Source organism: Toxotes jaculatrix, chromosome 7 (genome assembly GCF_017976425.1).
Source record: "Toxotes jaculatrix isolate fToxJac2 chromosome 7, fToxJac2.pri, whole genome shotgun sequence".
NCBI classification, from domain to species: Eukaryota; Metazoa; Chordata; class Actinopteri; family Toxotidae; genus Toxotes; species Toxotes jaculatrix.
This window is the reverse complement of record NC_054400.1, coordinates 1,234,649-1,252,250: the sequence shown is the minus strand read 5'-3', so window position 1 is coordinate 1,252,250 and position 17,602 is coordinate 1,234,649. Positions and strand designations below refer to the sequence as shown.

Below are 17,602 nucleotides of genomic sequence, written 5' to 3'. Positions count from 1 at the left end.
TCGGGGATGAACCTTCCATCACTTCAATCACCTTCTCCCAATCAGTTTGTGTAGATGTTTCACTTTACAGCAACCATCTATGTTACATCAGCAAATCAGACAAAGAAAAAGAGAAGAGTAAAGGACGGAGGTGTTTGCTCACAGTTTTCGTCCTGAGCGACGCACTGCAGCGGGATGCCAAAGAAGGAGGTGTAGGAGTCATTGTACCAAACCAGCAGCTCTGTTCCCCGGGGGATATCCACACACGCTCTGTAGAAGATGCAGGACCTGCAATCAAACACAGACACACAAACAGGATTCCACTTGTTATACTTTTGATGTCATGACCAAAGTGCAGCATTCTGAAAATGTCTGAATTAAAACTGAAATATCCTGAAGTCAGTTCGGATCCAGTTCAGAGTCTGGATGTGAAGCTGAAGGCAACAAAAAAAAAACAAAAAACATTTTAATCACAGCTAAACAGAGAAACATCAAACTCTGAGCAGCACAAGCGCAGAGCGCAAACACTGACAGCTGATTCATGGTTATGTCACTCGATGGGACCAAACACCAACTGAGGGATGACGAGCAGAGGCAGGTGTCTGTCTGTCAGACTGTCTGTCTCTTGTCCTGCCTCTGACGTGGTGAATTCACACTGCTGAATGACAGCGCTGGAGACGGGACAGACTGACATGTCTGTGACTGTGTCCAGGTCTGACTCTGGAAACGCCTCCCATCTGATAACGGCTCGATCTCACATCTGACCAAACCCAAATGATTTATGGGAAATATCTGGTGTCTCTCACTCTCCTCGGGCCCAGCTAAAGACCGCGATGTTGTTCGGACACGCAGCCAGTGAGCTGACGGTTCCTGGGTCACACCACCGCTAAAACAACACCTCATCCACCCAAAAACATCATTCTAACAACATGAGCAACCTCCACGTTCAAAGCCACAGCTTCAGATCCAGCCCAGACTATTTTAAAACACTTTCCCACATGTTTTTCTCCCACCGGGGCAGCAGGGTGTCAGACAGAGCAGATCGTAGCTGAGAGGTCACAGGTTCAACTCCCACACGACTTGTGTTTTTGTGCCAAAGTGCCTTCGAGCCACAAAACTAATTACTCTGTGCAAACAGCTTGAGACAACCACTTAAAGTGAAGAGAGACGACGTTTAATCTAAACCACTCCTGCTTTTTAATGTCCAGATAATTCAAAACACATGGAAGAGAAATGTTGAGCTGATGAAGTTTGACTCGACTTCGCTAAAACGACTCATGATGGAACCGAAAGCTCAGTTTAACCCTCACACTGTTAAACCTGCTCAGTCGGGAAATGTGGAAACGACCATCAGTACGAGGCTGAACACAGACTGCACCCTGATCTGAGCTCTCCAGCTGTTTGCTGGAGATATTATCTCTGGCTGTGAGATGTGAGGCCGTGGAAGTCGACCTCAGCTGGTCCCTGCCGGTGTTGCGGTGCGTCCGTACGAATCGTCCCGTTCGAGTGAACATTTCACACACAACAAACACCCAGGTGCGTTTTCAAACATAGTTATGGAAGCTGTTGAAAACAGGAAGGAAGCGAGAAGCTCTGCAGTGAATACGCCTGTCTGCTTTGATTGGTTTAAATCTTATCTCATGTCACTGAATCATCACGACTTTATGATCCTGCTGACCGAGTCTGAATTGCTTCCTTCAAGGTAGATGTTAAGACTTAAATCTTTCTGCAGATAGAAAATCCATCACTGTTAGACGACTTTATTTTTTCTGTTTAAGTGACTGTCGAGGGAAAAGGGGAGAATAAACAGACAGAGCGAGAAACTGAGAAGAGGATAAATAATTAAAGGAGAAAAAGACAAATAGACTCAAAAATAAGAGAAGACAAAAAAAAAACCTAAAGAGGCCGGAGGAGGAGAAGGAGGAGGAGAAGGAGGAGGAGGAGGAGGAGGAGGAGGAGGATGGGAACTCTCAGCTGAGTGAGACGATGCTTATTTAATGAAGTGAGGACACACCAAACTAAAATACCAGGATGGAGGAAATGAAAGGAAGAAGGGAAACAAAGAAATGAAAGATGAAAAGACAAATACAGATAGAAAGCAACAGAGAGGGTTATGCATCTCTACAGGAGGAGGTTTAACAACAGTCACACACAGGGGGTGGACAAAATAACAGAAACACTTTTGAAACTAACTGAATGGACGCTGGAGGACGCTGTTGGACACAGTGGACACAGTGGACACGGCGTTCTCAGTAACCTCCACAACAACACAACTGTTTGCATTTATTTTATATTTCAGAATTTAAAGTATAATTTCAGCAAAGCTTGATAAAAATGATGAAGCGTGATGATCACAGCATGAACACACACACACACACACACACACACACACACACACACACACACACACACACACACACACACAGACACACACACACACTGGAGCTCTTTGTTTTTCCTGTTGATGACTGACAGCACTGAAAAGATCTGAAAGGACAGCGGGTAGTTCAGCCAGACAGGTTGCACTGAGTGTGTGTGTGTGTGTGCTTTATTAATTCTTTCCACACTGGGAGAGGGGCGGGGTGGTGCTGGACCCATGTAAAAACACAGCCAGGAGGGACCGGGTCATAAATCAAACATACCCAGTGACCTCCCAGGATAAAAAGACAGGGGAGGCCTACAAACATTCAGCGGCTTGTATGTATTTAAAACAAATGTATGTGTTTAATACATACACGCTGCTACATTCAGGCGGGGCTGTGTTATAAATCAAACACATCCAACAGGCTCTCAGGTATGAAAAATAAAGCCCCCCGCTGCCGAACAGCAGCGTGGTGGAGTTTAAAATGGCTCCTCTGGCAGATCAGCGGGACGCCGTTTCATCAGCTCTCTGATCTTTCTTCTGTTCTCTGTTTTCACACAAAGCAAAACTCGCTTCATAATCAGCTTTTAAATAATAACATGCATGTGAGGATATAAATCAGACAAACCAAATACCTCACAAAGTCTGATAATACGTCTACACGCTTAAAAACATGTTTATCGAAAAAATTCACGCTGACGCAGCGTCATGAAGCGCGGCCAGGACGAGTCTGTGGCCGTTTTTCTGAGGTTTGTCTGAGACTTTAGAGGCCGTTTGATCGACCTTTAACCAAAACCAGCAGCAGCCAGTGATTTTAACTTTGATCAAAGTCAAAGCCACTTAAACTGATGAGGAAGCTGCCTGACTGTTCATGGCAGAGGCCTTTTCTCTGAAAACACGTCTGAAAATAAACTGGAAAGTGAATTCATTTCATGTTTTCCTTAAATTAATCAGACGTCAGTTGTTAAGTTTTCCACTCACAGTTGTTTGATGAACCGTCTGTGGCTGCATCCTGGTGCAGACCAGTTTTACTGGTTTTTCTGAGCCGTGATCAGATTCTCTCACACCTGTTGCAGTGTTTCAGGAGAATCCAAATTCCAAACTGTGGCATCATATGCACGACCCCGGTTAAAGCATTAGAGGTTCGGGGGGCGTCCCAATACTTAAGGTCCATAACAGAACTACAACATCCACGGTTCATTTACTGATTTTTAAAGACAAAATGCAGAAAAAAAAATCTTAAAAAAAAAGAAAAAGCATTAAAAGGTTCAGCTCCTGCAGAGTGAAGTTTGTTCTGTTTCCATATTTAAGCCAAAACCCACAACAGCTGACCCCAAACTCTGAATCGTGCTCTCTGTCAGTGAGATCGCAGATCTAATGAAACAATGACTAGTTTGTCATTTACTGGCAGGCCGGCTTCACTGCTGTCATACCTGTGCACTGACAGTAATTAACAGGTTTCAAAGAGCCGACGTTGGCCCTGCCCACTCTTTACTGTAAGACCCAAAACGCTGCTGCAAAGACGACTGATTCTATTCTGGAGTTGGGACCAAATTGATGTGCTCAGTGAAAGAACAATGCAGTGAGAACTTGGTGAACCTGGTGAGTAAATTAAACCGACAGCGATTACACCAAATAACAAAGGATAACAACAAGGACACAAACATTTTTAAAACATACAAAATAATATATGTGTAGCCTACAACCTTAATTTGATGAATGACAGCAGTTTGATGTGAATCTGCAGGTGTCCAGTGTTCAGGCCTGCTGATCTGCTGTGCACTCTGACCCCAGACATGGAGTGACTACACCCAAAAAACGCAGCAACAAAAGATTCCACAGCCTGAGGTGAGTGAGGAACGTCTGACTGAAAATATGATTGAATTATTAGAATTAAAATAAAAAAATGTTTTTCCTCTTTTGTAGTTTAGTTTAAATTATTTAAATTATCTTTTTTCACTTGTATTAAGTGAAAAAAGATAAATCAATATATTATGTTTTGTTAGTTTATATTTAATAATTTAGCGTATTTTGAAATTTAAGGCACTTTAAAGTCAACTTTACATATTAAACATTTCAAGTCCTTTAATAGTTACTTTTGGCTTCTAAAGTAATTCATTACATTTATACTCATCTCTAACACTGCCCAGTTAATAGATTTTAATTGCACTTTTTATATTACAATACTTCACAAGTCATTTAACACATCTAACACGTCATTAAAGGGATAAAACACATTATTCATCTTACATGAAAAAAAAATTATTAAAGCTTTGTTGGGTCCAATATTTAGTTTAAATAATTCGATTTAAACCAAACGGCTGCTTATCCTGTTAGTACTGAACCCACAGACACTGTTTCTGAACGTTAACTGCCTGAATGATGGTGTTTCTGTGCTTTTTACAACAGGAACCTTCTCCAGCTTCTTAGGAGGAAGTTCTCTCACCAAAGATGGCGATGTCACCATGCAGTAAGTCCAGTACGACTTCATTTCATAGCTCTGGTTTGCGAGTGTGGAGAAAGGCCTTACTGGGACTACGAAATCAGAAATGTGGTCACATAAAAAAGGAAGAATGAAGGCACTGGGCCAAACTTTGCACAGCTGCAGGCTGAGAGAATGAGAAGTTGACAGCTAAGTGGCTCCACCTTTGCCCAACCTTAAGTTTACTATGTTTGGAATTTTGTGTGATTATAAGATCTTTCAAACTATTCTCATGCTATAAATAAGTTTTAGCTCGTAGTAAACAATCCAATTCAAAACCGGTGCAGTCTGTGTGCTGCACTGAGCCCACTCATGTCAGTGTCCCCGGGCTCGAACCTGTGTGTGTCTGTGTGTGTCCACCACAGTGTCATTCTTGATAATTACCAGCACATGGATCTGAAGTTAACCCTGTCTCCGGCAGCATCAGTGAATGAGCCGCGATGAACCCACTGTTCTGTACCTGCCCAGCACCAAACAAACTGAGGAAGAAAAGTCTTTTGATTAAAAACTCAAAAGCAACTAAAATATTCTAAAATCTAAAGTATAGCTTTTAGATTTCTTATTAATTTCTTCACTGAATTTTATGATTGATGCAAGTGGGTGAATGGTTAGAGGCAAAATTACCTGATGGAATTATAGAAATTTGTAATGTTTTCATTTTGTCTTATTGTTTTACAGCCTTTGAACTCAGGATTTTGATTTTTGGAAAAAGTGAGAATGAAAAGGAAAAGCTGAGTAACTTCATCACTGGGAAAAAAGATTTTCCATCCAAACCTTTCAAACGATCTGTGCACATACATGGAGAGTGGAGGAAAAAACCTTTCACCTTAGTGAAAACGGCAGACATCTTCGATCTGCCTCAGGAAAGAAAGAGACACGACATGAAGAAGTGTGTGGTCCTTTGTCTCCCTGGGCCTAACGTTGTCCTGCTGTCAGTGAAGCCTTCTGATTTCACTGAACAGGACAGAAACAAACTGATGTTCATCATGAGCTTCTTTGGACAAGACGTTTTTAAATGCTCACTGATCATCCTAACACAAGCTTACACGGGAGGGAACTCCTCAGTAGACCAGCTCATCCGAGACTGTGGACAAAGGCAGCACAGAATGGATTTGGATAAAAGAAATTTTACTGACTATGATCGCCAAGACCTGATGGAAAAAATGGAGAACATAGTGAGTGACAACCGGGGACAATATCTAAGCTTTACTGAAGAGACTGGTCCAGTGGAAGCACCTGAATATGCAAAACCTCCTCTGAACCTGGTGCTGTGTGGGACACACGGAGCCTGGAAGACTTCGGCAGCCAACGCCATTCTGGGACAAAGAAAGTTTGGTCCACCTGCTACGTCGGAGTGTGTTAGACATCAGGGAGAGGTGTGTGGGCGTCGGGTTTCCCTGGTGGAGCTTCCTGCCTTGTTTGGAAAACTTCAGGTGGCAGCAAAGAAGGAATTATTCAAATGCATCACCCTCAGTGAACCAGAGGGCGTCCACGGCTTCATCCTGGTCCTGCCTTTGGATCCTCCCACCGATGAAGACCAGAAAGAGTTAGAGACCATCCAGACCACACTCAGCTCTCGAGTCAATGACTTCACAATGATTCTGTTCACAGTGGAGTCAGATCCAAAGTCCCCAGAAACTGTGAGGTTTCTAAAGGAAAACAGAGACTTCCACCGGCTCTCTAAAAGCTGTGGTGGACGGTACGTTGTCTTCAACATCAAGGACAAGTTGAACGTCTCTGAGGTGTTGCGTGCTGTTGAAGAGATGAGAACTGTGGGATCCAGAGGCTTCACAAAGGAAATGACAATAAAGCCTCGGGTTTGCAGACATGCATCTTTATTAAAGCCGATAGATCTTAAGTATCAGGGTAGAGAGTGGCTGAAGGCGGGGAAGAACAGAGAGCGTCTGAGGATAGTACTGATCGGGAAGACCGGCTGTGGAAAAAGTGCCACTGCAAACACCATTTTGGGAAAAGAATGCTTTAATTCTAAAGTTTGTCAACGGTCAGTGACCAGGTTTTGTCAGAAAGAAGAGGGAGAGATTGACGGGCGGCCTGTTGCTGTGGTCGACACCCCCGGCTTGTTCGACACGACTCTGTCCAATGACGAAGTCAAAGAGGAGCTGGTGAAGTGCGTCAGCTTGTTGTCTCCTGGACCTCACGTGTTCTTACTGGTGCTGCAGATCGGCCGCTTCACACAGGAGGAAAAAGAAACCGTGGAGCTGATCAAGAAGTTTTTTGGCAAGAAGTCAGAAGACTTCATCATCATTATCTTCACCAGAGGAGATGATCTTAAAAATCAAACAATCGAGAGTTATATTCAAGATGACAGTGAAGACTCAGTCAAAAAACTGACCATTGAATGTGGAGGAAGATACCAGGTCTTCAATAACAACGATCAGACGGATCGTTCTCAGGTCACACAGCTGATTATCAAGGTTGAGTCAATGATAAGACAAAATGGCGGCAGCTACTACACGTCAGAGATGTTCCAAGAAGCTGAGGGAGCCATTCAGAAGGAAACGCAGAAGATCATGAAGGAGAAGGAGAAAGAGATACAGAGGGAGCAGAAGGAGCTCGAAAGAAAACATGAAGAAGAAGTTCAAGCAAAGAAAAAGCAACTGGCTCAGTTAACAGCAAAATCTGAACAAGAAAGAACACAGAGAGCCAAATCAGTCAAAGAAAAGGAAGAGCGCATAAAGAAGGAGCAGGAGAGGAAGAGGAGAGAAGAACAAATGAGAGAAGAAAGGGAACGGAACAAAAAAATGCAGGAGGAAGTTCAAAAACAAGAGTGGGATAAAAAACAAGAATCTCTGGACAGAAAAATTAAATACGGATCCGAAACATTGGCAGCCACTGACAGGATGTTACTGATACGCAGCAGAGACGTCATGAGAAAAGAACGAGAGGCCTGGGAGCGGGAACGAAGGGAATGGTGGGAGAAACGATATCGAGAAGAGGAACAGAGACGAGAAGAGGAGCAAACATGGCTTAAAAAGCTCAGAGACGAATACGAGGAGGAAATAGAAAGATACGAAAACAAAAGAAAAGAAGACGATCGAATAAGAAGAGAACAAGAGCAAAGAGAATGGAAAGAATTACAAAAATTCTATGAGAGGAAACTGGAGGTAACAAGGAAAAAGAAAGAGGAGGCGAGAAGACAAGCTGAAGAGTGCAACGAGTTCAGACAGAGGTGTACCGAGAGTGTGGTAACTGAGACGGATGGGAAGGACATGCAGCAGAGACAAAATGATTTCATGATCAGTCAACTGACGAGACACAAAGCGTACCAGAAGGACTTTGACAAGCTAAAGAGAAAACAAGAGGAAGAAATGACAGAGGTGAAACTGAGGAACCATTACCTCAAAGAAATTCTGGACAAAGAAATCAGTGAGAAGAAGAAAAGGCACGACGAGGAAATAAATCTGTGGATCCAGGAACATGTGAAGAAAGCCACAGAAAACAGGGCGTGCTGCATTTTATGAGAAGTGTTTCTCACAGTGGCACAATTTCTGCTGCAAAACTGGGAGCTTCTGGCTCCGAGACTTCAAATATCAAGTCGTGAATCTGTGGTTGTCGTGTTGAATCAGTGTAAATAGTTGGCGTATTCCAAGCTGCTCAGACATTCATTTATTTAACCGATGTCTAACATAACTAAGTGGAACTGATTCATTTAATAGCTGATTAAATCAATAACTTTGCACATATTCATTGTAAGTTCAGAGTATCTGTGTAACAGACCTCTCAAACCTCCTGTATTACAGCAGTTCCATGTATATTATGGTCGTGTGTTTGTGTCGGTGGGATTTATTCAAGATCTGTTGGTTTGAAGTTCACTGTGTTTAACTGTGAAGGTGTACGTAATAAACTGGTAAAATGTCTCCAGTGTGTTTTTCCCTTAACAAATAATTTGATTTAAACCATATTTAACATTTAATTTTAATTACATCCAAGGTAAAAAGAATATCTGTGATTAAAGTCGACTGTTTTGATAAAAACAGTAAGTTAAATAAACGACTGAAAGATCCAGGGAGAAGGACAAAGACAAAATGGAGGAAAGATAGAAACAGATGAATAAGAGGACATGTCCGTCTTGTCACTTTGAACTGAGCACATCAACTAAAACCAGTCAGCTGGTCCAGTTCCAGTCCATAATAACAAATATATTTCCTTATACTTCTTACTAGTACCTCTCGCCAAGTCATGAACAGCCCATTTAACTTGCACATACCTGAACAGTGAGGCAGACTATAATTACATTCGCCCAGCAACATAGTTGAGTGGCAGTACAACATCTATTATTACTGGAAGACACTTTTATCTTTGACGTAAAACGTTTATTTTAATAAATGAAGAGCTTCTGTACAGTTCAACTACTGTCGCTGAGGAAGATCTTAATCAAACACAGTCTATACATGCCCACACAGTTCTTCAGTGAGTGTAACACTGACAAAAAGTTAGTATGTTACAGCTGTTATATGTCCCAGAACAATCAATATCAGTCAGCAATCATCCCACATGTTAATGATGAATAATTTAGCGGCTACCAATAAAAATATTAGTTTATCTGTAATCTCAAGCTTCAATTTGAAAATATTTAGAACCTCAGTCATTTGCATTGATGAAAGCTAAACGAGATTCAATAAGGCGTTCGAAAGGATTCTGACTTAATAAGTGGATCTGACACTGGATTCATGCTCAGTAAAATGAAAACATGTCCCTGTTTCCTGATGAGAACAAGTTCTGCTTCTGTTCATTATCTCTGATGGTAAGACCAAGCCTATTCGGCTCGTCAGGGAAATTCCACATCTGCAGACAATGACACGCCCTCAGATTCATGCTAGTACCTCTGTTCCTACATGAGGCGTATTTCTCTGACCGAAATATGTCGAAGTCCAAGTTCTTACTCAACTGATGTTGTAATATTGCACAGATGCACATCTAACATCAAACTCTGAACACCATCAATCATTTATCACATGGTTACTGGCACTTACACTGTTTCCATGATCTGCTTGTTGTGCTTTGCCCGACCCATAACGCTGCTGTTTCATTGTTGTCATTCCTCTGTTAAGCTCTGCCCTCTCATCTCTGCTGACAAAAACACTGACTTTGTTGAGTTAATCTCATTGTTGAACTGGTGATTGGATCTGCTCTCGTGAAAAATTAGGCAACAAGAATTTCACCTGGTGAGTAGATAAGCAAAATAAATGGAAGTACTAACATGTACAAGAATGTAAAAATACATACATGTATTAAAGATAATGCAATATTTTTAAATGAAGGAGTTAAAGCAGTTTATTGAATCTCCTCAGGTGTCGACTGTTCTGGTGATGAGATGGAACAGAACCACAGTTGGTAGTTCTCAGAGAACATTTATTATATGAGAACTTTAATAAAAACTACAATATAAGAGCAGCATCCACAGGTAAGTGCATCATATTAAGATGTCAGGAATAGCAATGAACCTGATTTTATTTTGAAGGTCTGAATTCTGAAAATTAAATACAAATATTTGTTCAGTTTAGAATTTAATAATCATTATATTATGCATATTACTTAGGTATACAGTATACAGTTTATACATTAAGAGGTATTACACTAAATTTGAGTTAAACTGAAGCCAGTTGTTTTGATCTTTGCATATTGAATGTTGTACGTTCACTGTGCTCAGAGATGTGAAATCATCTGCACCTTTGGTTACTCTGGGCTACAAAAATAGTACTGTGTGTTTATATGATGCTAAATATATTTTGAGTGTATTTGTTTCAAAGCTCCATATAACCGTGTGGCTGTTACTGCAAAACTTTGCACAGATTCACCCAGCACCATGGCTGGTTGGCTGGGTGTCAGACACATACCAGTAACATATGTCTGTCAAGATTCTCAGTCACCCAGGTCACGGTATTTATAGATTTTATTCAAAGGCAAGCGGACTTGCTTGAGGTTCTTGAAGACGTTTCACCTCTCATCCGAAAGGCTTCCTCGGGAGTTGTCACATGTTGGCAAGAGAAGATGAAAGATGACGGTTTGAAAGAGGAGTGAAAGAAGCCACCTGCGTCAAACCGGAACGACCATCACTAAGCAGAGGAGGTGTCCTACGACACCACTTATCATCCGCTTACAATGAAGCTTTGGGATCCCGCCACAGGCAGCATAACACTCATTCCCATCATGGCTTGTGACCAGGGAGACCCACATGATGGCCAGGTGGGACAACGACTCATGTGACCCCAACAAATCTCAAGGTGTTAACTACCCCAGGAGAAAGAAAATTAAGGATTCCCCACCCATCAGTTAGAACTGAAGCCCTCTGGATGAGAGGTGAAACATCTTCAAAACCTCAAGCACGTCCAGTTGCCTTTGTATAGCTTTTAGAGATACCGTGACCTGCATGACTGAGAATTTTCACAGACATATTGCTATGCACTCTGGGATGATCACCCTTCGACTGGTGCCAGAGAGCGAAAAGGACATCCAGAAAACTTGCAGATTACAGACACCACCTGCGCTTCAACCTGAGAAGCAAACAACAAGAGATCAGTTCATGAAACCATGTCCCTGTTCCAACGTGAAACGCCAAAAAACCAAAAGAATTCCTCGGAAGGCTTAGAACCAGTTTCACAGCAACAGGAACCTGTCTCAACAGGTGAGACAGGTTTGTTTCACCTTCGACACCTTTAAAGACGGCCAAGATGCTCGAGGAACTGACATCACATCTACCCAATAGTCATGGAGGAAGTCTCCAAGTTTGTTGAAACGGAACTAACATAACAATTCCAAACATTACACTCACAAAAAGAGGGTTTGTGGTAACACCAGAACAGATAGCAGTGGTAGGCGACCTCAAAGAAGGTAAACACCTAGATCCCCTACCAGTGAGAGGTGAAACATCTTCATGAACCTCAAGCACGTCCAGTTGCCTTTGTTTAGCATTTAAAAATATCAATAACCAATAAACACAACAAAAAGACCCCACAACATTATTCATTAAACATTAAATTGTGACCCAGCATTTGCTACTGCAAACAGGCTGCTGACCTGTTTACCTGCCCAGCAAAACTCTATAGCCCCAGTTTGCATGGTGATCCATCCAACAGTTGTTGTGACATTTCACTCTGAACCATAAATGTAAACTTGTTAGTGGTGAAAAAAAAAATATTAGGGGATCACCAAAATCATTAAGATTCATCCCCCGGGGAGTTTGAACATATGTACCAACATTTGTGCAAATGAGTCTTTTAGATTTTGTAGATATTTCATTGGCTAAGCAAAAACTGACTTAGGGGATCACCAAAGTAATGAATGAATTTAAAACCAATAAAAAACATGTTTACTGTATGATTGAAATAAGACTACTTTACTACTTAGAAATTATAAGATGAATTTACAAGATTTCGTTACAGTGAATGTAAAAATACAAAGCTGAAAGGTTTAAAAAGTAAAAATCTTGGTCTAGTCACCATGACCCGTATTGTCTTTCAAAGACAGAACAAATGAAAAAAACAAAACAAAAACAAAAATGTAAATAAATAAAATAAAATAAAGCTCTGTATTATCCAAAGTAACCAGAGGACGGTATCTCTTGAAAGTATAGTACCTGCAATTATAGTGTTCAGCCACTTTATCTCTGCATATCGTTATTGTGATTTTGTCTTGATCTCTAAATCCAACAGACTCCATTTGATTTTCTTTTCCACAGGTTGACACCAAAGTAACATCATGGCGCCATCAAAATTCTGTAAGTATGGTAAGAATTCAAGTCACAGACATGCTTTAATGAGAAGGCATATATTCTCACAAAAGCCCAGCATGAAAGAAAAGAGAAGAAGAAAACGTCGGCACTGAACACAGAAAAATGACTTCAGAACATAATATCAGGTTCTGCCAGGTCTTTTATATTGCAGAGCATGTAAGTCATAAGTAATTATAGCTTCTACCAGTGGCTCAATGGCAAGTGCAGCAAACAGTGATAGAGACAGGGGACAACCTTAACTTTAACCCCCACAGACAGGATGAAAAAACTCTGGATTTGTGGAAATTGTAATGCTTTGGTTCTTGTTTTACAGCATCTGAACTCAGGATTGTGCTGTTTGGAAAGAATGAAAACAAAAAGACAAAAATAAGCAACTTCATCACGAGACAAAAAGATTCTCCTCAGAAGTCAAAGCAGTGCACGGTCAGCCATGGAGACTGGAACAAAAAACGCTTCACAGTAGTGAAAACCTCAGATGTCTTCAGTCTGCCTGTGGATAAAGTGAAACTTGAGATGAGGAAGTGTGTGGCCCTTTGCCCCCCAGGACCACATGTTCTCCTGCTTTTAGTGAAGCCTTCTGATTTCACTGAGGAGGACAGACAAAAATTACATTCCATCCTGAGTTTCTTTGGTCAAGATGCTTTTAAACACTCAATGGTCATCAAAACACAACGTGAACAGGTACAGAATTCTTCAGTGACCCGACTCATCCAAGACTGCAGACAAAATGAGTACGAGATTAACTTCGATATGAAATGTCCCCTTGACTATGATCCTCAAGAACTAATTGAAAAGATGGAGAACATAGTGAAAGACAACAGGAGACAGCATCTAAACTACAATGAAGAGGCTCATCTCATGTCTACACCTGAATCTTCCAAACATGACATTCAAGAACCGACTGATCAGACGGAGAACACAGAGAGTGACATCAAAGCAGGACATCTAACCTGCACTGACAAGGCTGATCCCAGGACTGTCTCCCTAACTTCCAGACCTCCTCTGAACGTAGTACTGTGTGGGAGACATGGAGCCTGGAAGACTTCAGCAGCCAACGCCATTCTGGGACAAAGAAAGTTTGGTCCACCTGCTACCTCAGAGTGTGTTAAACATCAGGGAGAGGTGTGTGGACGTCGGGTTTCCCTGGTGGAGCTTCCTGCCTTGTTTGGAAAACCTCAGGAGACAGTGATGGAAGAATCACTCAGGTGTGTCTCCCTCTGTGACCCTGAGGGCGTCCATGCCTTCGTCCTGGTCCTACCTGTGGATCCCCTCACTGATGAAGACAAGAAGGAGTTAGAGACCATCCAGACCACATTCAGCTCTCCAGTCTATGACTTCACCATCATTCTGTTCACTGTGGAGTCAGATCCTACTGATCCAGCTGTCATTGGATTTGTGAAGGAGAATATGCAAATCCGGGAGCTCTGTCGTAGCTGTGGAGGACGATACATTGTCTTCGACCTTAGGGACAAGCAGCAGGTCTTTCATGTGTTGCATACTGTGGAAACGATGAGAGTGGTGGAGCCCAGATGCTTCACAAAGGAAATGATTACCAGTTCTCAGAAGAATACTGTTAAGAGATGGGAATCTAGGCTGAGGACGGCAAGTTATATTAATAAGCACAGAGAATATCTCAGGATTGTCCTAGTGGGGAAGACTGGAGGTGGTAAGAGTGCCACTGGAAACACCATTCTGGGCAGAGAATATTTCACATCTCACGTCAGCTCACGGTCAGTGACCAAAATTTGCAAGAAAGTTACAGGAGTGATTGACGGGCAGCCAGTCGCTGTGGTCGACACACCGGGCTTGTTCGACACGGCTCTGTCCAACAAAGAAGTTGAACTGGAGCTTGTGAAATGCATCAGCATGTTGTCTCCTGGACCTCACGTGTTCTTATTGGTGCTGCAGATCGGTCGTTTTACAAAGGAGGAAAAAGAAACCGTGGCTCTGATCAAGAAGTTTTTTGGAAGCAAGTCAGGAGACTTCATCATCATCGTGTTCACCCGAGGAGATGAACTTAAAAATCAAACAATTGAGAGTTACATCGAAAAGTCTGAAGACTCTGTCAAAAAGCTGATTGCTGACTGCGGAGAGAGATACCATGTCTTCAATAACAACGATCAGACGAACTGTGTTCAGGTCAGCCAGCTGCTGGAGAAAGTTCAATCGATGGTGGACAAAAACGGCGGCGGCTACTACACCTCAGAGATGTTCAAAGAAGCTGAGGCAGCCATAAAGAAGGAAGTGGAGAGGCTCAAGAAGGCGAAGCAAGAAGAGATACAGAGGCAGAAGCGAGACCTTGAACAAAAACATGAAGAACAAATGCGTGAGAAGAAGCAAAAACTTGAACAAGAAAGAAGGAAGAGAGACAAACTGCTCAAGGAAAAGGAGGAAAACATAAAGAGGGAGCAGGAAAAGAGGAAGAGAGAAGAGAAACTGAGAGAAGAAGAGGAAAGGGAAAAGAAGAAGCAGGAAAATATTCAGCGCAAACAGTGGGAAGAAAAGCTACAAACCCTTGAAAAAGAATTAACTCTGCAATCACAAGAAAACAAAACCATTAACAGAAAGCTGGCAGAGAGCAGAGAAGAGATAAGAAGACAACAAGAAGCTTGGGAGCTGGAGAAAAAGGAATGGTGGCAAAAACGATATCAAGAAGATGAACAGAGACGACAGGAGGAACTAACAATACTGGAAAAGCTCCGAGAAGATTATAATCAGGAGAAAGAAAAATACGAAAACAGAAGAAAAAGCGAAGATCCAATCAGAAGAGACCAGGATGACAACGAGTGGAAAGAAATGCAAGCAATATTTAAGAAGAAACTGGAGGAACTGGAGAAGAAACATGAGGAGGAGGCCAGAAAGCAAGCCGAGGAGCACAATGACTTCAAAGACAAGTACACCAATGACTTTACAGCTCTGCTGGAGAAGCATGACCAGGAAATGGCCGATCTGAAGCAGAAGCAGCAAAGAAACAACGACTTTATAATACAACAGCTGACCATGAACAAAGCGTTTAAAAAAGACTTTGATCAACTGAAAAAGAAACAAGAAAAAGAAATGAATGAGCTGACAATGAAACGCACAAACTGGAACAAAGTGGATCTGAACAGAGAAGTAGATAAACTGAAAACACAACACGAGGAGGAAATAAACTACTGGATACGTGAACATATAAAGAAATCTGCACACGTGAAGGCTTGTCATGTTTTATGAGGTTTGTTCATTTACAGGAGTCACAAAAGTTACACAAACTTTGTGCTAAAACTGTGAAAACTCTTGGTTAAGCAGGTTATGGCTCATTCAATATGTGAATCTGAGCCTTGATTTTATGAAGCCTTTCATATACTGTATGTTACTTATATCACTTACTATTAAATTACTTATATTGAATGTCCAACATGCAAACAGCAAACACTTGAACTATGTCATTATGTAAAAGCAAATCTCTGAATGTTGATTCTACAATTGTACAAACTGTCATTGCACACAAGGATATCATTTTTATATCTGCAACGATTAGCTGATAAATCAATTAATCAGCAGCTATTTTAATAGCTGATTAATCATTTGTCACTTTTTTAGAAAGTATTTTTCTGATAATTGTAAGATTCAGTGCTAATAAGTTCAACTGAAATACTGAAATACTAAAATTGAAATTTCTGTTAATGTCACAACAGTTCCTAATGAGAAAAATCCAAGATCAACAAAATGAACTGATTTCTCTGTTTAGCTAAAAACCAGTTTGTCAGTTAACGTTTTTTGAAAACTTAAAGACTAAGCTCCGACTCATGTGTGACTTAGTTGACTGTGTGTTTACAGGAACCAGCTGTTCTAAGTGTGATCCATTAATCACTGAAAATAACTAATCATATTGTAAATTATAACTAATGAATGAAGAAGAAAACAGAAAAGTCAGAAAAGTTATTTAAAATATTTCTTCTTTCTCAAGCTCAATAAAATCTTAAAACGCACCTGTTTCCAAAGAACAGGTGATCAAGGTATTTCAACATATTCAATATTAAACAGATCACTGTCAGCTCAGCAGAAACACTGTGAAACTGATTGTCACTGCTCCTGTTGTTGTTTCATTTTACTATGTAATGTATATTTTTCTCTTTTGAATAAATGAAATGTAGTTATATAATTCTACACTAATCAAATATTCTGCATTTTTTCAAACATGCGACTGTACAGGTCAAACATGAGGCTCATGTCAGCTGATACAGGGGTTCACTCTGTCACCTCTGCAGGTGACAGAGTGAAAAATACATCCATTCATTTTCTACACCGCTTGATCTGACGGCTTGGTCGCCAGTCAATCGCAGGGCTGACGCACGCACGCACGCACGCACGCACGCACGCACGCACGCACGCACGCACGCACGCACGCACGCACGCACCTAGGGGCAATATAAAGTAGCCCATTAACCTAACGTGCATCTTTTTTGGGAGGAAGCCGGAGAAAACCCACGCAGACGCAGGGAGAACATGCAAACTCCACACAGAAGAGCTCAGACCAGGGTTCGAACCTGGAACCCTCTTGCTGTGAGGTGACAGTGCTAACCACTGCACCACCGTGCCGCTTCATTCTGAACTTTTCAACTCAGTCTTTTGTTTAATTCACTGCCTGGGCTAAATGCCTTGAGCTGAGGACACTGCTGTGCTGACAGCAGACAGTGATCAGAAGCCTCGATTAAATCTTTACATGCCACAGGATCTGAGATTTCTGACAAACTCAATCGAGTTTCTTCAAACCAAAACCAAACTGTGATGCTGACGTGCAAACGACGACGACAACATCCCCCAACAACCAGCAGAGCAGCGTGCATCTAACACACTCACCGTCTCCACAGATTTTAATTTCAACGTTAATTTTAAATGTAAGATAGCAGAGTGAGATACTACACACAATATAACATCATTCATCAGTATCAGTCTATCAGAGTCAGTCAAGCAAACACGGCTGATTCACTCATTCCATTCTTGTCTTCACGCCTGAGTCCTGCAGAGAAGAATGAGGTCTGAC

The 17,602-nt window shown here is 41.6% G+C and overlaps 3 protein-coding genes across 8 annotated transcripts in view; 2 read left to right on the top strand and 1 right to left on the bottom strand.

Annotated features, from left to right (window-relative positions):
• Positions 1-17,602, bottom strand: part of prdm6 (PR domain containing 6) — an 81,772-nt gene that overhangs the window by 23,436 nt on the left and 40,734 nt on the right. For all 4 annotated transcript variants that reach the window (XM_041042371.1, XM_041042374.1, XM_041042372.1 and 1 more), the window contains exon 6: positions 143-267. In XM_041042371.1, coding sequence (XP_040898305.1) covers positions 143-267 — 125 coding nt within the window. The remainder of the gene's footprint in view (positions 1-142; positions 268-17,602) is intronic.
• LOC121184589 (GTPase IMAP family member 8-like) lies at positions 3,838-8,695 on the top strand. The gene is made up of 4 exons (XM_041042369.1): positions 3,838-3,943; positions 4,089-4,189; positions 4,751-4,811; positions 5,502-8,695. The coding sequence occupies exons 3-4, from the start codon at positions 4,793-4,795 to the stop codon at positions 8,303-8,305; spliced, it is 2,823 nt and encodes a 940-aa protein (XP_040898303.1). The 5' UTR covers positions 3,838-3,943; positions 4,089-4,189; positions 4,751-4,792; the 3' UTR covers positions 8,306-8,695.
• On the top strand, positions 9,941-16,725 carry LOC121184587 (GTPase IMAP family member 8-like). Of its 3 annotated transcripts, XM_041042365.1 has the most exons (4): positions 9,941-10,009; positions 10,136-10,248; positions 12,523-12,561; positions 12,890-16,725. In XM_041042365.1, exons 3-4 carry the CDS (start codon positions 12,543-12,545, stop codon positions 15,787-15,789), a joined length of 2,919 nt encoding a protein of 972 aa, XP_040898299.1. In that variant the 5' UTR covers positions 9,941-10,009; positions 10,136-10,248; positions 12,523-12,542; the 3' UTR covers positions 15,790-16,725. The 3 variants fall into 3 exon arrangements, with proteins under 3 accessions (XP_040898299.1, XP_040898300.1, XP_040898302.1); XM_041042366.1 differs by lacking the exon at positions 10,136-10,248 and having other exon boundaries at positions 9,962-10,009; XM_041042368.1 differs by lacking the exons at positions 9,941-10,009; positions 10,136-10,248 and adding an exon at positions 10,282-11,469.